The sequence below is a fragment of the Nannobrachium achirus genome (genome assembly GCF_963921795.1).
Source record: "Nannobrachium achirus genome assembly, chromosome: 8".
NCBI lineage: Eukaryota > Metazoa > Chordata > Actinopteri > Myctophiformes > Myctophidae > Nannobrachium > Nannobrachium achirus.
In genome coordinates, this window is record NC_137817.1 from 9,024,596 (window position 1) to 9,045,226 (window position 20,631).

Here is a 20,631-nt window from a genome sequence, read left to right on the forward strand (position 1 = left end):
GGGTGCGTCAGAGACAGGCCAGGTATTGGAGCCAGTAAAAATGATGTTCTACTAGGACCAGGAACTCTCCTGAACTTGAATGCAGCATCTCATGTAGAAATAATTGCCCTCTCCGTGTATAAAGCCATGACGTTGCGCCACATCTCCGGTATTCACTTGCTTGTGCTTAGTTCAGTGTATCAAGCACCGAAAATAGCCGACCTCCAAGCTCACATTTGAGCTATTTTCGAAAAATATTTTCAGAATATTTCCTCTGGGCTTATCAGCTAAAACAAAGACTTTGTCGTTTCCTACTATCGGTGTGTACAAAATCGGTAAACATTCACTACATCTAAGAAAAAGGGCTCAGAGGCTTAGGGCTAGGTCGGTATCCACCTGTTTCCGCGATAATATACTGTAGAATTATTTGTGAACAGCAGACATACAAGCTCACGTCGCCGTTGTGAGCTTGTAGATCACTCTCGGCTGCGACTGCCACACACCATTTGCGCAATGCACAATGGGACGTTGGAAAATTGTTGTTACCGCGGTTTTCGTCTTCCCATTACCGAGGGTAATGCGGTAATTACTGCACCCCCTGTATCTATTAATTAGGGTTCGGCGATAAGCCAAATATTCCTATGGTCGGCCCAAAATTACTTTAGAGTTATACTTCCCCGTACAGCGCAGTGGGTCTCACTTCGAAAGTAGCAGATCTACAAGCTTGCAACACGTCGCGTCCAAGGCGCGTTGTGAGCTTGTAGATCTGTGCAGTGTCGGGTTACTATAGTAATGTACTGGGGCTTCTCAGACACTGTACGCTGTGAACAAACCAGATGAGACGGGTTGTGATTGTGTACTGTGATTCTGTACACTCATGTCTCAAAATGCATTGATTGGGTGGTGATATAAACATATAGTAGACAGGTTTTAGTTACCCTACTTGAAAGAAAGTAAGACCGCCGACGGGGCACACGGTAGGGAACCTGACACCGCGGTATGCGTTACATAACCGCGGTACGGCGGTATTGAGGTTAAAGTGCACAACCCTAGAGAGGCTTTCAACTTTCAGGAAGAAACCAAAAATACACAGGGAAGGTCAATTTGCACATTATAACCACACCTCGGGGTCTGCTAGAGTAATGTTAACTCCATAGACGTACAAAACAGAAAACGTACAAAACTATGGCAACACCTCTTTAACAGGCTCTAAGCATAGCAGCCATATTGGCACAAAATTACGCTGCTTCCTTAACTTTCTCTGAACTTTAATTAGCATAATTGGTAACACCCAAGAGTTGGCCTAATATCATGCCAATATGGCTGCCACGCATAGAGCCTATTGTAACAAAAAAGTCCCATATGTTGGGAACACCAGATGGCAAAAGGGGCCGCATGTTGCACAGCGCCTTACCCCCAATGCCTAAATTTAAAACATTTTAAAACAGTGAAAATAGCACAATCTACAAGCTCACACCGGGTCAATGTAGATCGGCTATATTGACCATTTTAAAATGTTTTTTCAAAACGGTACAAAATGCCAAAGAAGTTTAGAAGTTTAGCCATAAGGGGTAAGGGCTCCACACAAGATGGCCCCCACAGTCTCCTTTCCTCCCGACACAGCCCCTCCGATCTACTATGAATCCCTCCATTCGATGGGGAGACATAGCACAAAGATCCCCTCATTCAATGGTGTGGAAAAAATTTACCATTTCTGCAACCCAGTTCACTCAGATTGCAGGAATTACTCCCAAAACCCCATTGAATGGTAAGGCTTCTGCATTGGCTGTTGTCTTGGGCACAACCGCCCACCTCGTTCAGACCCAGGTTACTGGAATTACTCCCAAACCCCCATTTAATGGCAAGGCTTCTCCATTGGCTGTTGTCTTGGGCACAACCGCCTATCTCTTTCAGACCCAGGTTGTTGGAATTACTCTCAAAACCCCATTTAATGGTTTTGGATAAATACTCATTATAACAATAATCTTGCTCAGCTGGCTGTGCTCGCCAGACAGGAACAAGAAAGTGCTCTTCAGAAAGAGCTTCTGCAGCAACAACTGTCAGAATCTGAAGAGCAGATTAGTCTGATGAAAGAACAGATCCAGGCAAAAGAGGAACAGTTGGTTGTGTTGAAGGTAGGGTTGGGATCCGGAACCGGTTCTTCGGGTACCCGGTTCCGAAATGGAGGAACCGGAGCCGGTTCCATCATATTTGTATGACCGGTTCCTATAACGGGTCCCGGAATTTCTCATGAGCGTTCATTTGGCCCAGCTGTGTACATTGCAAGTGACTGTGGTGACGTCTTGCTACATGTGTGAGCGAGGTGGATACGCCCACTCAGTCAGAGGCAGTCAGGCAGGCAGAGCAGACGCCTGCTGAACGACGATCAGAATGCTAGGCTAGCGTTAGTAGTGTCCTTCGAGACAGACAGAGCCAACGTTAGCGCAGCAGCTAAACTACTCACGAGTGTGGTCGCACTTTACAAGAGAGGGAAAAAAGCGTGCATAAAAAGCGTGCAAAGTGCACGAAATGCAGTGCAATCCTTTCGTGCAAATGTGCAGTCTCCTAACATCTGTCTATCTATCTCTATATCTATCTATCTATAATATATCTATCTATCTATAATATATCTATCCATCTATCTATCTAGCTGAAGGATGAGCTCTTCACATTCTCAACTGTTACATCAGGAGATCCAATCCCTGAGAAAAGAAACGGCGCACCTGGGTGATTGTCTTAAAAAGGCTGAAGAGGAGGCTTGTGCTCAGCTGGCTTTGCTCACTAGACAGGAGCAAGAGATCTATAATATATCTATCTATCTATCTATCTATCTATCTATAATATATATATCTATCTATAATATATCTATCTATCTATAATATATCTATCTATCTATCTATATATATGTATATATGTATATATATACACAACTTCCGGAACCGGTTCTATAGATATATCTATCTATGTCTATATATCTATGTCTATATATCTATAAGGATGAGCTCTTCACATTCTCAACTGTTACATCAGGAGATCCAATCCCTGAGAAAAGAAACGGCGCACCTGGGTGATTGTCTTAAAAAGGCTGAAGAGGAGGCTTGTGCTCAGCTGGCTTTGCTCACTAGACAGGAGCAAGAGAGTGGTGTTCAGAAAGAGCTTCTGCAGCAAAAGCTGTCTGCATCTGAAGATTATAGGAGGATGAAAGAAGACATCCAGGCGAAAGAGGAACAGCTGGTTGTGTTGAAGGATGAGACCTCTGCACATTCTGAAGTGCTACAGCAGGAGTTGGAAGCCCTTAAGGTGGAAAGTACTGTAGAGTCTCTTAAAAGCGCATAGTCCATCCCGAGTGGCAAAGATTCACATAAAGTTTGCAGGAGTGGCCCGTTTTGAACAAAATGCTAACAAGATGATACGTTTTAGGGCTGTTCTATCGATACATCTATTGAGATATGAGACAATGCCACTGTGAGCTTGTATTTGCTGTTTTCACAACATGTGGAACAGAGTCAAACTAAATGTTCTTTCCTCTTATTGAGGAGGTGAAGAAACACCATTGCAGTCTTGACCAAGGCAGCTAATGGGCTGTTGGACTGCGACGATCTCCACTCAACTCCTAAATGCCATGATTCCTTTTGAACGTCGTTGATCCCAGAGGATATCTAGTCTCATATCACAATAGATGTATCGATAGAACAGCCCAGGGTTCCCACACATCTTTACCAATTAATTTCCAAAACTTTTCCAAAACTCTTCCAGAATATTTAACCCGATTTCCAGGACTATATAACAATAATTCAGCTCAATAACGAGTCGCTTACTCCTATGCGCAATGCCCAAAGACAGGTAGTGTATGCCAGTGGTTCTCAACCTTTCCAGGCCGTGTCCCCCGAAATAATCATATTTGAAGAGAGTTGAGGAATTTTGTATAACACGGTTTTATTGTGAAAATAGCCGATCTACATGCTCAGATTGCTCACATCTGCTATTTTCACAATTTCTGCCTCTAATATTTGACAATTTGGCCAATGTTTAATTTTGTCATTTCAGTATTAACGAAATCAATAACGAAAGACAACGCATAGTTATTTTTTCCAGGACCTTCCAGGACTTTTCCAGGACTTGCTGGAAAAATATTTTTCTAATTTCAAAATTGTTCCAGGAATTTCATGACCGTGGGAACCCTGTTAGATTACATATATGGGTGACCATAGCATGCTTTATAATGGGACATGGTTATTGTTATAATGTTGAGTATTTATCCAAAACCATTAAATGGGGGTTTTGAGAGTAATTCCAGTAACCTGGGTCTGAACGAGGTGGGCGGGGTGCCCCAGACAACAGCCAAAGCAGAGGCCCTTACCATTCAATGGGGTTTTGGATTGTACAATACAATTCCACACCATTGAACGAGGGGATTTTTGTGCAATTTTCTCCCCATGGAATGGAGGGATCCATAGTAGATCGGGGTGGCACGGCGTTGTGCGTCTCCCTCCTGGGTTAGTCCGATAAAATTAAGGCAGAGGTTGGACAATATTGTATTATTTAGTTTTTCAACTGATTCTGTTAGGAAATTAGGTCTACTAGCCAGGATAAAAAAAATCTACCATGATCTTCTCACTGTAAATACCCACAGTGGCCAAATCAAGTTGGGCTCCCATTGACTTTCTATACAGGAGGAAAATACCCAGAAAAAGTCTGCTTTAAGTAGGCTGTGAGGGGTCTAACTAGGGGTTTGGCATGATGCTGAATCCATTGCAAGCATTTGTTTTGCACAAAAAAAATGATTGGCTCCAGAAAACGCCAACAAAAGATGATTTTTTTTTTGATGACTCATCACTTTTCATCACTAAACCATAATTTTCTGGGGGCATTTTTAGCCCAAGGAATGTTTTTTTGGGGGCATTTTCCTCCTGTAGTCGATGGGAGCCCAACTTGATTTGGCCACTGTGGGTATTTTATCCTGGCTAGTAGACCTAATTTCCTAACAGAATCAGTTGAAAAACTAAATAATAAAATGTTGTCCAACCCGAGTGTATTTTTCCCCTAGATTTACTGAATACTGAGACATATTATGTCTCAGTATTCCTTCTCGGTCATTTCGGCCATGCACAGCTTGAACAGATCCGCCCTCTCCGGGTGGGTGAGGATCTTCTGCTCCAGCACCTTGGCCGCGTCGTCCTGGCCCTTCATGATGGGGCTGCCGTCGCGGCAGAAGCGTCCCGTCAGCAGGCTGATGTGCTTGGGGTAGGAGATGCCGCAGATGTGCCGCAGCAGCATGTCGAAGCGGCCCGGCGGCTGGCTGACGCACTTGTTGACGGCGCTCTCGATCAGCGGCAGCACCGACTTGCCCTGGTCCTTGGAGGCGAACAGCTTGGGCTGGGGCTTCAGGCTGTGCGCCAGCAGGTTCTTCCCCTCCAGCCAGAAGGTCAGGAACACCCACAGGGCGGCCATGTACTCCTTAAAAAAAGATGACCGCAAAACAGATCACTTTAAACACGGGATATTCAAATGTGAGGGGAATAGGGCATTAACTCATTCTGTGCCAATGACTGCTTATGACGGTTTTTTTCCAATAGCCCTGTGTGCCAATGACGGCTTATGACGGTTTTTGTGTTTTTTACATATAAAAAAAAAAAAAAAAAAAAAAAAATTTTTTTTTTCTAAAGATGTCAAAATGACCTGAGATCAGAGAGATGCTTTTCTCTGTTTGTGTGTTCGCTCCCTCGTTTAGCTGATTGAGAAAATGTGTGTTCATGTGTGTCCATTCTAGTGGATGGACACTTTTTTTCATTCAAACAGCTCTATCTCTGGAACCATTTGTCCGATTGCCAAAATTATTTTTGCCACTGAATCACAACAACTGTGTCTGTTTATGTGGGGAAAAAAATTATAAAAAAAAAATCTTTTTTTTTCATTGCATAGTAAAGAAAAACATACAAAATCTCGGCACAGCTACCTTGGAGCCATTTTGGCATCTGGCACAGAATGAGTTAACCAAAAAGTCGACTCAGTCGACTTCAGTACACAAATCGACTCCCACAAGGGAAAGTAAAAAAAAAGAAGAAAAAACAGAAAACAAACTAAAAACTCTATTTTTCATCATTATTTTTGCTCCATGTGTGCTTGTGTACAGCTTTCAAACAGTAGGATTAGCCTTATTCACGGCCCGCCCACTCAGCAAATTTCTCAGCATCCCCCAGGTGCTGACATCAATTTAGAAGGGGAAACTATAACAGAAATAGCTGGACTTAAAGCCAACAAATCATTATTTCAAACGGTAAAGTAAATTATAATGCTTTGTGCCTTTTACTATCTTGTGTTCTTGATCATGCTAGCCGTATTTTATACTTTATTATTCGGAAATTGCATTAAATTTGCGATTTCTGTGTTAACTCTATAGGCTATAGTAGGATTTTCCCCATCAAAATGTGACTTCAGCACCCGGGGGATGCTGAGTGGGCGGGCCGTGAATAAGGCTAATTGCGTATTGTCAAGGACAGAGTGATTCTCTCCTTTTCCAACTGTTTTTTTTTTCAATGGAATAAAGCACAGGGTTTCGGGTTTTGTCCCCCGTTCACGCACCCCAACCCCCCCTCCTCAATGTGATGATGTCATCAAACAAAGTCGATTTCAGCTCAACTTTTTACTGAGTCGAGTCGACTTGCAAAAATCACGCGAGTCATTAATGCCCTAGTGGGGAAAAAAACAGTACCCATGTCATTTTGGTTATCAAACGTTTACATTTCAAGGGCCCTTACAACTCTGAGAGAGTGCAGTGCACACATGGAAGAACTCTGAGGGTGTCTCTCTGGACCTCACTTTGGAAACCACAAACCTATATACGTTATAACATGGCATTCTCGTAAAGAATACATGTCATACACAGGGATTAAAGCTAAAAGAAACCTCACGACCAGGCCTGGAATTTCGTCATTTTAGGGGCAAGGACACTTGGCCCTTGGTGTTGTCAATTTCTTGAGGGCACAGAGGCCAAATGCAATCTGGCCAGCCATCGTCAAAGAAAAGGTCCTTTTCACTTGGAGCTCAGTTAGTCTGTTCTTGAGAGACTACTATGTCAGTGGTTCTCAAACCTTCTCATGTGAAGGACCCCCAAAATGATATGTATTTGGCCACGGACCCCCATCTCAAAGCATTTAGTTCCCGGGGGACCCACCCAGAAGCAAAATGTGAGTTACAAACGTTCGCTTTGAAAACACATACATTCAAAGATTTGCACACATTTTCACGACTTTTTCCAAAAACAGCATATCTACAAGCTCGCAGCGCGGCACTCGGTGCCGCGCTGTGAGCTTGTACATCTGCTATTTTTCACTGGTTAAAACATTCAATAATTCTAGGCCTTTAAAGGGATATTTCACTTTCAAAATTACTTTTGGTCATTTTATCGTCTAATCAGGCTTTTATGAACACCCTGAACAGTTTTTAATTAGCTTGATACAATATTTAGATATTTGATGTAAATGTTACCAGGCCCTCCAGGCCCAGGGCCTCTCCCCACACACCCATTGTAACTTCAAACTTCATTTTAACCATGATAGATTAATTAAAAACACCCATTATTTTTTCTGGTAACTCATACTACCCTCCTAATACGTGAGCAGGCTGTGTTTTTTCGATAACTTTTTTCATTTATTTGTAATAATAATTTTTTGTATTCATCATTTTTTCCATTTTCCCAAATAATTATTAAAAATAAATGAAAAAAGTTATTGAAAAAACATGGCCTGCTCACGTATTAGGAGGGTAGTATGAGTCACCAGAAAAGATAATGGGTGTTTTTAATGAATCTATCATGGTTAAAATGAAGTTTGAAGTTACAATGGGTGTGTGTGGGGAGAAAGGCCCATAAGGTGTTTCCCTGTTGAAAGTGGAATATCCCTTTAAGGTGCCCATAATGCCACGGCATGTTTGTTTACCTGGAGGAAGAGGTGTGCGAAGGCGTACTTCTTGCGGCCCTGGCGGGCCTCCTGGCTGACCTCCGTGCACAGGCCACAGTAGATGGTGACCTGCTTCACGTCCAGCCCCGCGTCCTTGATCTCCTCCTCCGAGAACAGCCAGGCGTCCTTCTCGTGCAGCTTCAGAGCAAACTTGCCGATCTTCTTCAGGAACGCCCGGTCGTCCTCCCTCCATTCCTGAAGACCAAAAGGAGGCGCGTCTTAATCCCAGGGGTTCCCAAACATTTTTTGTCTCAGGGCACCCCATAAATATTTGTTTTAATCCGAGGCACCCCTACATTATAGTTTTCACTCCCAGCACCTTATATTTATAGCATATCGTCGTTGTCGGGTGGGAACCTTGTATGTCCAAAACCGTTCATTTTGTATTTATCATCTATAAAATGTACCAATGCGAGGCGTTGTGTGCTTGTAGATCGGCTGTTTTCACTAGTTTTGTGCGACGGTCTTGTATGATGAAGCAGGGCTTTGCTTTACCAAAATACGTACACATTTGGAACTTGGAGATACGAGGTTTCTGCCCGACAGTGACGATATTTTAGTGATTATGTTGCAAGGAAAAAGTTGAGATAATGGCCATTTTGGTTAGAACTAACTGAAAATAACTTTGTGCTTCCAAGTTTAAAATGTTTTTTCAAGTGTCCAAATAAATTCCAAATATTATCAAATTATCTCACGGCACTCCTGAACTGCCGTCGCGGCACCCCAGGGTGCCCCGTCACCCACTTTGAAAACCCCTGCTATAGATAATCCTTTATATAAATAGCACATATACAAGTTCATAGTGCGTCACCGAGTGCTGCGCTGTAGATCAGCCATTTTTTGAAAAATCGTGAAAATGTGTGCAAGTCTTTGAATATCTTTGACCCGATCTTTTGACCCGACTTCTAAATCCTTCCTCTAAATCAGTGGTTTTCAAACTTTTTCATGTCAAGGACCCCCAACATTACAGGTATTTGGCCACAGACCCCCCATCTCAAAATATGTTGTTCCAGGGAAAATATATATATTGAAAAATGTGAACACATTTTCACTATCTTTTTCAAAAATAGCAGATATACAAGCTCGAAGTGAGCTTGTATATCTGCTATTTTTCAATAGTTAAAGCATTAAGTAATTCTAGGCCTAAGAGCTCGTCTGTGTGGCTCAAACTATTGCTTTTTTTTTTCAAAAATGTTTTTTGGTCCTCCAGAAATGTATTAGGCATGATCGCGATCGCGAAATTGCATGTTTAACCCCCATACCAACCCATTCTTTCAAACATGGCAGCCATGTTTGTTTACATCTGAAGAAAACATAATGGCTGATAAATCATGAATGCCTGAACGGATTTCCAAGCGGATTTTTTTGTTTGAAAGCTGTGAACAGCATCTACACATGTGGTGCATCATCTAGGCATGGGCGTGCACTTTTTACACACTTGCACAATTACATGGAAGTCTATGGTAACCATGGCAACGCGAGACATTGAAGAGAAAAAATCATTGCAACATAAGTGTTAACATAACACAGCATTCATCAACACATCGATTCGAGCTTGTAGATTGGCGATAGAAATATTTGATGACATGCCCAAAATAGTGACCCATCATTAATCGGTTAAATCAAAAGGACGTTAAAGGACTGCCCACAGCATACGTTTTTCCCCCCGCCCAACTTTTGATAGTACCATTTACATCACCGTTTCCCAAGCATTTTTTAAGGGACACAAGTAAATATTTCCTTTTTTCCCCGTTTCTTTACTGCATATCAACCTGCCGGAGCCTTTATAATAAATAAAAACAAGTTTTGAAAACCTCTGCTTTAACCCATTTAGAACGGGTACACATTATTGTGTATCATTATTGAATGCTTTAACTATTGAAAAATAGCAGATATACAAGCTCACCCAGCTTTGACCCGATTCTATAAGTGTCTTTTGAATCCTTCCAAGATTTTTTGAAAAACATATGTTTCTATGTCAGCAATCTGGTCAGCCATTGTCAAAGAAAAGTTCCTTTTCACTTAACTGGAGCTCAGTTAGTCTGTTCTTGAGAGACTACCATGTCAGTGGTTCTCAAACCTTTTCATGTGAAGGACCCCCAAAATGATATGTATTTGGCCACGGACCTCCATCTCAAAATATTTAGTTCCAGGTACCACCCAGAAGCAAAAGTTGAGTTACAAACGTTCGCTTTGGAAAAACATATATTCAAAGATTTGCACACATTTTCACGACTTTTTCAAAAATAGCAGATCTACAAGCAAGCTGTGAGCTTGTATATCTGCTATTTTTCACTGGTTAAAGCATTCAATAATCCCGGGCCTAAATGGGTTTAAATGTGAAGAAAATGAATATGTTGCTTTACTATTTGGTTGGATCCTTGCCCGTGGTAGTATTCCAGGTGGCAGTTGGTCTGGTAGATCATGTAGTTGCAGACGAACTCCGACAGCTTGGGGGCAAACTTGCCGTAGTGCAGATAGCGGAAGCGCGACTCCATCAGCGTGTAGACCATCCAGGAGACGAAGGGAAGCCGACAGAACCTCACCAGGGACACGCATCTCTTGTAGTGGGGGATGACCTGGCCTTGGACCTCCTCGTCCCGCTTGAACTTCTGCAACAGAAACCTGTCACTGTCGACAGTGCTGTGTTGGAAACGGGGAAAAACAATCGACAAAACATTCAACTGAATTCAACACCGGAGGAAAATCACATCCATTCAACTGAATTCAACACAGGAGGAAAATCACATTCATTCAACTGAATTCAACACTGGAGGAAAATCACATCCATTCAACTGAATTCAACACAGGAGGAAAATCACATTCATTCAACTGAATTCAACACCGGAGGAAAATCACATCCATTCAACTGAATTCAACACTGGAGGAAAATCACATCCATTCAACTGAATTCAATCATGGCGTCATTAAACGATAAAGTCGACTTCAACACAACTTGTTTCGCAGAGTCGACTTGCAAAAATCACAAGTCGTTAATGCCCTAGCGCGCGCACACACAGTACATACACATGCACAGCGTGTGCATGTTGACAGACACACATACGTGAATCCCTGGATCTCGGTCTCCAGGTCTATGCGTTTGGCAGGTATCTGTGTGAGAGCGGTTCTTCTCCCCAGGATCCAGATGTGAGCGTGGGGCAGCAGGGTCCCTCGGAGCAGGTTGACCACGATGGCTTCGATGGGAGCGAGGGCGTTGATGTCGGTGACCTGTCGAGGGTCCTGGACACGGGGATGAAGAGGCACCGTATTTATTATCAATGTACATTTTACTATCCAATCACACCCACTATGCAACTAAATAGTCTCCCATGTACTGGTATTTCTTAAAGGGGTATTTCACTTTCAAAAAAACTTTTGGTAATTTTATCATCTAATCAGGCTTTTATGAACACCCTGAACAGTTTTTAATTTGCTTGATTGAATATTTAGATATTTGATGTAAATGTTACCAGGCCCTCCAGGCCCAGGGCCTCTCCCCACACACCCATTGTAACTTCAAACTTCATTTTAACCATGATAGATTCATTAAAAACACCCATTATTTTTTCTGGTGACTCATAATACCCTCCTAATATGTGAGCAGGCCGTGTTTTTTCGATAACATTTTTCATTTATTTTTAATAATTATTTATTTGAATTTATTTTTTTCAATTTTTCCGAATAATTTTTAAAAATAAATGAAAAACGTTATCGAAAAAACACGGCCTGCTCACGTATTAGGAAGGTAAAATGAGTCTCCAGAAAAAATAATGGGTGTTTTTAATGAATCTATCATGGTTAAAATGGAGTTTGAAGTTACAATGGGTTTGTATGTGGAGAGAAGCCCTACCACTGCTCCCTGTTGAAAGTGGAATATCCCTTTAAGCATCGGCCGTCATCGAAAACAACTCGTCAAAACAGTGTCTTTTATCTAGGTTTATTTACTGTTGCCAGTCACACAAACAACACACTCTAATAGATAGCAGATAGGTTATTAACCTAGGAAAACAAACACAAAAACACACAACGATTACTACCACGCAGTACTAACGAAACATGGTAAATGTAAACGGAATAAATGGGGTTTGTTTGTCACACAAAGTGCGCTCATAGTTTCCCCCGTAATCTTACCGTCAGTCGCTCGCGACGCTCAAGATGGAATGAGCTGTAAACGCACTGCGTAGTTCACGTCTCTATCGCGCATGCGCAGCAGACTATATATAATTAAGACATAACGGTAAAACTCAAAATACCCCACTATAATGCACAGAAAAATATAGAAACCCCCCAAATACTGCAAAGACGTTTATAAATAGCAAACTACACACCATCTAACCGAAATCTAAAAGTAGATATAAAAACTTCACCATGTGTTACATAATGCACTAATTAAACTGTCCACTAGGGGACACCGAACACGCATGAATGCACATTATAGTCCAATGTGGATCACACTAAGCATACAGTATGCATGCACATTTCTGAAGTTGCAACAGAATAGATCTGTCAATCAATGTCATTAAATGCATTTAGGGCCATAATTATGTAATACTTGAAAGTGAGTGTGTGTTTGTGTGCAAAGACACATACCCAGGGGTGTTACACTTTTGAAAAATCATGAACATTTTTGTCAAATCCTCCTTTGTTTCCAATCTCAAAATATTTAGTTCCAGGGAACCCCCCCCAGAAGCAAAATATGAGTTACAAATGTTCGCTTAAAAAAGTACATATATTCAAAGATTTGCACACATTTTCACGACTTCAAAAATAGCAGATCTACATGCTCGCAGCGGGGCACTCGGTGCCGCGCTGTGAGCTTGTATATCTGCTATTTTTCATTAGCTAAAGTATAAAATAATTAAGGCCCCTTCCACCTTGGGCCCTAGTAACTCAGTCCCCCCCCCCCCCCCCCCCCCGTGACGCCCCTGCACGTACCTTCCAGTCAATGGTCTCCCGCCAAATGTCGAAGCCGTCCATGACGATGATAAATTTACAGTCGGGCTCCATCAGGACGTCCAGTTTTTTGGGTACCTTCAGGTCGTACGTCATGGCATATATAAAGGACATCTCTTCTCGCGGTTTCTCTTTCATCCGCCACAGCAGCTTGAACGGCAGCGGGAAGATAAACTGGAAGTCCTTTGAGGGTGAGAAGGAGGAAAGAAACTTGTTTTCATACATGTAGCCATACAGAATCATTTTAGGCAGGAACATTCACGTCAAGAAGATTTAACCATTTATTGCATAAATGGAATACAGTTAATCTTGGCGTTTGAAGGGCTCCGCGTTAACAACATTGACATGAAACTTAGACAAGATCACAGTACTTGAGCTTAACCACATTGACATGTAACTCAATCAGACAATCACCAAGTATTGAGCTTAGCCAGACTGATCGTGCAAATAGGTGGAGGCTGGGGTGGAGGAGGCAGCAAGCAGCAAATGATTCCGAAGCTTCGGAAACAAAGTATTGGTAGAGAAGCAAGCCGTATTTAAAGGAGCCTTCCCTACTGATTGAGAGCTTTGATTGGAGTATGGCAGTCATGTGACATAATGACCAGCAGATATGTTAATGAGGTATGAGAACAGAGCTGACTGACATCTGACTACAGCTGAGCAGCGACTTGACTCCCATGTCCTGCATAAACTAACGCTGAAGCTTCATTTCTTTGACTACCCTTTTTCACTGACTAAAAAGAAACTAAGGTATGATCATTAAAGGACAACTTTAGTTTTTTACAACAAGGGTTCATATTTTAGATTGTAATTAAAGAATATAAAAGGTGAGTGTTAAAACTATTTCATTTACTTCTTTCTATTGTTTTAGAGATTATTATTTCAGTGGTTGGGGGCATGCGTACAAGTGGCTAAATATGTCATTTTACACAGAATAAGCCCATTCCCAAGATACAACGCAACCTTTCATGGTTGGATGTGACTTATGGGGCCTAGAAGTGTTACTGTAAATAGCAATAAAGAAACTGCTGGCTTAATGTGTCTAAAAAGACAAATTTAGACACTTGTATGCATGCCCCCATGCGTACGCATGCCCCACATTTTGGCATGGTAAACGTGATAAAACAATAGAACGAAGCAAATGAAAACATTTTAACCCTCACTTTTTCTTTTCTCTAATTACAATCTAAAATATAAACCCTTGTTGCAAAAAACCAAAGTTGTCCTTTTTGAAACTATAAATACAGACAAAATTTCATCAACAGCATACAGACCCACGGGCGCCTACAAATTCACGGCCACAATTGAGACAGCGACACCACTTCGGGTAAGGCGAATGGTATACTGCAAGCCAGCCCAGTAGAAGTCACTGCAATTCAACTGCAGTTAGCCGTGCAGAGAAAATAAAGCACTAAACCTTGGACACCAAATTTCATTGAAATGAATGGACAGCCATGCTTAGATGCCGTCCTGTTCTTTTATACGGCCATTCAGGATATGGCGCTTATTCCAATTTTACATTTTTTAATGATAATTAGTTTCTGAAATACTTGGTGTTGAAATTGTAAGAAACTAAAAAAGAAAAGTGACATTTACTCCGATACGATTACATACACAATTGGCTTTCTCCTCCTGCCAAAAGAAAAGTGATATTTACTCACAATATGAAACATTAAATCAGTGGTTCTCAAACTTGGGGTCGGGACCCCAAGTGGGGTCCCCAAATTATTTTGTGAGGTCCCCAGATGATTAGCTTAATGTAAAACAAATGTCTCACTCAACGGTAAACAAACCACCATAAGTGTATACTATGCAGGGTATGTGCTCATTTATAAAGTTAGAATTTAAGGATTTTCAAGACCGTTTTAATACCAAACTGGCCAAACTGTCAAATATTAAGTAAGCAAGAGGCGAACATTGTGAAAATAGCAGATCTACATGCTCACAAACGCCTCGCGTATTTATCTGTGGAACAGAGTCACATTAACCCATTTAGAACAGGTACAGTATATTGAGTATTATTATTTTATGTTTTAACTATTGAAAAATAGCAGATATACAAGCTCGCAGCGCGGCACCGAGTGCTGCGTCACAAGCTTGTAGATCTGCTATTTTTTAAGATTTTTTGAAAAACCTATGTTTCTATGTCAGCAATCTGGCCAGCCATCGTCAAAGAAAAGGTCCTTTTCACTTAAAGGGATATTACACTTTCAAAAAACTTTTGTTCATTGTATGGTCTAATCAGGCTTGTATGAACACCCTGAACAGTTTTTAATTTGCTTCATTCAGTATTTAGATATTTGATGTAAATGTTACCAGCTCCAACACGCCCAGGCCCTCTCCACATACACACCCATTGTAACTTCAAACTCCATTTTAACCATGATAGATTCATTAAAAACACACATTATTTTTTCTGGTGACTCATAATACCCTCCTAATACGTGAGCAGACCGTGTTTTTTCAATAACCTTTTTCTTTTATTTTTAATAATTCTTTGGGAAAATGGAAAACATTAAATACAATAATATTTTATTGAAAATAAATGAAAAAAGTTATTGAAAAAACACGGTCTGCTCACGTATTAGGAGGGTATTATGAGTCACCAGAAAAAATAATGTGTGTTTTTAATGAATCTATCATGGTTAAAATGGAGTTTGAAGTTACAATGGGTGTGTATGTGGAGAGGGCCTGGGCCTGGCCTGGGTTTTCTTTTCTTTTCTAATGTAGGGTACTGTTAGTAATATGTATTGTTTTTGTTGTTTTCTCTTGGTTGAGGAAAAATAGTATTTGTATGTATGTTCTTAGGCGCCCTCTCCTAATGTAGGGTTACTGTTTGTTGGTATGTATTGTTTTGTCTTCATGTGGGGACTACGGATGAAATTTAGCATTCTTGCTAATTCCGGCTTATTTACATTGCTTTCATGTAGTGTTCATTAATATGCATTGTCCCGTCTAAATAAACAAATAAAGTAAAGTAAAGTGTTGGAGCTGGTAACATTTACATCAAATATCTAAATACTGAATGAAGCAAATTAAAAACTGTTCAGGGTGTTCATACAAGCCTGATTAGACCATACAATGACCAAAGGTTTTTTGAAAGTGTAATATCCCTTTAACTGGAGCTCAGTTAGTCTGTTCTTGAGAGACTACTATGTCAGTGGTTCTCAAACCTTTTCATGTGAAGGACCCCCAAAATGATATGTATTTGGCCACGGACCCCCATCTCAAAGCATTTAGTCCCAGGGACCACCCCCCCAGAAGCAAAATGTGAGTTACAAACGTTCGCTTTGAAAATACATATATATATATTCAAAGATTTGCACACATTTTCACGACTTTTTCCAAAAAATAGCAGATCTACAAGCTCGCAGTGCGGCACTCGGTGCCGCGCTGCGAGCTTGTATATCTGCTATTTTTCAATAGCTAAAGCATTCAATAATTCTAGGCCTAAAATGGGTTAATTACGTACCAGATTGGCCTCCTCCTGTGACCAGTCCAGCATGAACTTCTCTGCCAGCACGGTCTTGCCGCTCCCCGGCAGGCCGGTGGTGGTGACGAAGCGCACCAGCTGGCCCGCCTTGTTCTTCTGGCGGAACAGGTTGGTGGCGCAGACGAAGGTGTCCTGGGGGGGCAGCGGGGGAGGGGGGGTGCCCGGGTAGGATCGGTGCTCGTGCCACGGGTCGATGGCACCGTGGCCCTGCGCGAAGATCACAGTTAACACATGGATTAAAAGCAGGGGTGTCTTCAACAGGTTGCCCCTAAAGCAGGGGTAGGCAACCGTAGGCATGGGTGCCAACATTGGCACAGGGGAGGGAGGGTGATCACTGGCACACTGGCAGAAGTGTGAAAGAGGATTTCCCATTTAGGCCTAGAATTATTGAATGCTTTAGTTTAACCAGTGAAAAATAGCAGATATACAAGCTCACGCTGCGAGCTTGTAGATCTGCTATTTTTGAAAAAAGTCGAGAAAAAATGTGTGCAAATCTTTGAATATATGTATTTTCAAAGAGAACGTTTGTAACTCAAATTTTGCTTCTTTGGAACTAAATATTTTGAGATGGGGGTCCGTGGCCAAATACATATCATTTTGGGGGTCCTTCACATGAAAAGGTTTGAGACCCACTGACATAGTAGTCTCTCAAGAACAGACTAACTGAGCTCCAGTTAAGTGAAAAGGACCTTTTCTTTGAGGATGGCTGGCCAGATTGCTGACATAGAAACATCGTTTTTTTTTCGAAAAACCTTAGAAGGATTCAAAAGACACTTATAGAATCGGGTCAAAATTCAAATTTTCACGATTTTTCAAAAATAGCAGATCTACAAGCTCGCAGCGCGGCACTCGGTGCCGCGCTGTGAGCTTGTATATCTGCTATTTTTCAATAGTTAAAGCATAAAATAAATGGTACGCAATAATGTGTACCCGTTCTAAATGGGATATTAAAAATGCAGAGCGCTATAGCAACCTGCGTGGAGAGCTGGGCCTCGACGTAGATGTTGTTGAGGAGCTCCTGCTTGCCGGCCTGGGGGACCCCCTCGTGGATGACGTAGAAGCGGTACTTCAAGTCCTTCCTCATTCTGAGGCGGGCGAAGGCTGGAAGACAGGAGACGGACAATGAGGAGGAGGAGGCGCTCACATCCACTGTGGAGCAGTGTTCGGTTTAGTCCACTAAAACATTGGTTCTCAACCTGTGGGTCGGGACCCCCAGGGGGGGGTCCCCAAGTTATTTTGGGGGGTCCCCAGATGAGTAACCTAATGTGCAACATTGTTTTTCTCATCTGAACAGTAAACAAAGCAACATAAAGTTTAAAGGAGTAGTTCACCACTTTTCAACCTGTCTTCATATAATAGGTCCTCACTAATGGTCATGATAAAATATCACAATTTTTTTCTACTTAGTCCAAGTCTCCTAGGAGAGCTGTGGGAAGTTCGGAATCCATAGTCTTGTGACATCATCATTTTCCAAAAAAAGAAATGTATCAATATTTAAAAAAAAAAAAAAAAAAAAGATTTTTATTATCGAGAGAACAATGGCTTCCACTTTAAAATTGCAACTTTTCAGGAATAGAAAGCCTGCAGTTTCTATAAGCTGGATTGGCAATCGATGATGTCACAAGACTATGGGTTTCTGACCTGCCCACAGCCCTCCTCTGAAAAAAAAAAAAGAAAAAAAAAAAAGAAAAGCTATTTTTGAGTGAGGATCAATTATATGAACATAGGTTCAAAAGTGGTGGAGTGCCCCTTTAAGTGTATAGAGCAGGGGTTTTCAAACTTTTTTGACTCGGGGCACCCCTGTAAATAACTTTTTCATCCACGGCACCCCTGAGTAAAGGCTCTTTTCCACCGGCAGCGATAACGATGACGATAACGATTTAAAAAAGTGGGTTTTCAATTGAAGTGGATCGGCAGCATCCACCCAACACCGATAAAGACAACGATAGCCGACAACTACATCGTTGGGATCAACAACGATGTGGTTAAGATCACAGTGATATGGAACTGGGTCTCTGACAAACAGCTGGAGGTGCGCTCTGCGCGAGCGGCTGTTAATTGGCGCCTCTTCACATTGATGTCCGATAACTTTATCGGACATCAATGTGAAGGCATAATTATCACTGTGATATTTTATGGCTATCGTCATCGTTATCGCTGCCGGTGGAAAAGGGCCTTTACACTGTTATTTTTTAGAATCTTACATCATATTGGAGAAATATCTGTTTCCATCAGAACTGATGAAAGTAACGTTATACTTGACGTTTAACCACTTGAACCCCAGCATGCCTATTCTGGGGGGAAGGTTCACCAAATCTACAAACTCACAACGCATCACAACTTGACGCGTTGTGAGCTTGTAGATCTGCTATTTTTGGTGAAGAGAGTTGTCGTAGATGGAAAAAAGAACTCAAGTACAAGGCAAATCAGGTCTGTTTTACTAAGCATAGTGAAATGATATCGAAGAATTCCGAAAATGTATCAAACTATCTCGCGGCACCCCTGGACTGGCATCGCGGTACCCCAGGGTGCCCCGTCACCCACTTTGAAAACCCCTGGTATAGAGGGTATCTGCACATTTCTAAAGTGACAATTTAAGGACTTTTTAATACCTCTTTAATGTCAAATTAAACATTGCCCAAATTGTCAAATATTAGAGGCAGAAATTTTGAAAATAGACGATCTACATGCAAGCATGTAGATCTGCTCTTTTCACAATAGAACTGTGTTATACAATATGTAATGCCTCAACTCTTTGTGCTCGTTGAGGATGAGGGGTCCCCAAGTTAAATTATGATTATTTAACCTGAAAAGGTTAAGAACCACTGGACTAAAACTACGACAGAAAATGTCCGACGAGGCGTCGACTAGCCTTTTTCAATGACGAAAACTAAATGAAAACTAAGCTATGATGCCTAAAACCAGACTAAATATACTGTGTGTGTATATATATATATATGACAATCTCGTCAACAAATAGAAAGTTGACTAGAATGTCAGGGAGGGACTAGTGGGAAAGACATGTACTGGTAGTAGAACTAAGACAAGTTATTTTATGTTCAGTTGCGCGCACATCACAGAGGTAAAAAAGCTAAATAAAATATCTAGCAGGCAGCTGAGTGGCGGTTCTTTGTGGGTTTACATTTGATGCATCGTAGTTCCAGTTCCTCGGCCAGCTTGTCCATCTTCATGTATTCCAAAGTGTCAATGGCTTTACTAACGGCGTCCTCGTGCCCTGAAATGACAACGACAGATCATCAGTAATCAATCAATATCCACAAGCCCACATCACGTTGTGAGCTTGTTACACAACATAATTATGGACATACATTGGTTTCTGCCAGACACCAACGAGACGTAACGATAAAACCTTGGAAACGTTTGATGATTAAAATGATTTAAATAGTGAAAACAGCCAATCTATCTGCTGTTTTCACTACTGTTGTGCGACAGCCTTGTATGATGAAGCTGGGCTTTACTTTGCGAAGAAACGTACAAATTTGAAACTTGGAGATACAAGGTTTCTTCCTGACAGCGACGATATTTACCCCCCCGTATTATGTTGGTGTGCCCATGGATTCTTGGGACATGAAAAGTGTGCCCATGCAGAACAAAGGTTGAGAAACACTGCTCTAAGTGAGATAAATATACAATTTCAAGGTCAACGTTTTACCCATTTGGGCTGTATTCTTGACAAATACCTGTCTGGGGATAGCATGGCAACAATCAAAAAGGAAATCAAAGAACAAGATTCCTGGGCAGAAATTGTGTCCACTATTGTCAACAGAATGCCCTCCGGACTCTTGCCCCCATTCAGCCCCTCTTTGACTATGCTTGCACCAAACTGATTTGACTACTTCTTGACCTGGGGCCCATTGCTTCACGTTTCTCCCACACATTTTGCTAGCCAAAGTTTGCTCAGCGTTGAAGACAGAGTTAAACAATTAAAAATGGGATTGACTTTCAAAATAGTCAATGACTATCTGCCCTCTATCCCCTCAGTTCCCAGCTTATCTGACCAACATCTCCAAAAGGTTAGCGACACCCCACAACACAGCCACAACACCAGAGGGAACGCACACAACGATCTGATAAAACAACCCACTAAGACAAATATGGGCAAATTCTCCTTCTACAACACTGCCACCCAGTTGTGGAATTCCTTGACTACCTCCCTTAAAACATGTAACTCGCTGGCCTCCTTCAAAACTGCCCTGAAAACCCACCTTTCAGGAGGCCAGAGGCGGA

The 20,631-nt window shown here is 41.6% G+C and overlaps 1 protein-coding gene across 1 annotated transcript in view; it reads right to left on the reverse strand.

Moving 5' to 3' along the window:
* Positions 1-1,291: 1,291 nt before the first annotated feature.
* Positions 1,292-20,631, reverse strand: part of nlrc3l (NLR family, CARD domain containing 3-like) — a 29,599-nt gene continuing 10,259 nt past the window's right edge. The window contains exons 7-14 of the mRNA XM_080732356.1: positions 19,526-19,618; positions 17,357-17,484; positions 16,363-16,590; positions 12,873-13,073; positions 11,002-11,177; positions 10,304-10,580; positions 7,917-8,132; positions 1,292-5,436 (exon numbers count right to left, since the gene is read on the reverse strand). Of these exons, the coding sequence (XP_080588482.1) occupies positions 5,056-5,436; positions 7,917-8,132; positions 10,304-10,580; positions 11,002-11,177; positions 12,873-13,073; positions 16,363-16,590; positions 17,357-17,484; positions 19,526-19,618 (1,700 nt within the window). The 3' untranslated portion in view covers positions 1,292-5,055. The remainder of the gene's footprint in view (positions 5,437-7,916; positions 8,133-10,303; positions 10,581-11,001; positions 11,178-12,872; positions 13,074-16,362; positions 16,591-17,356; positions 17,485-19,525; positions 19,619-20,631) is intronic.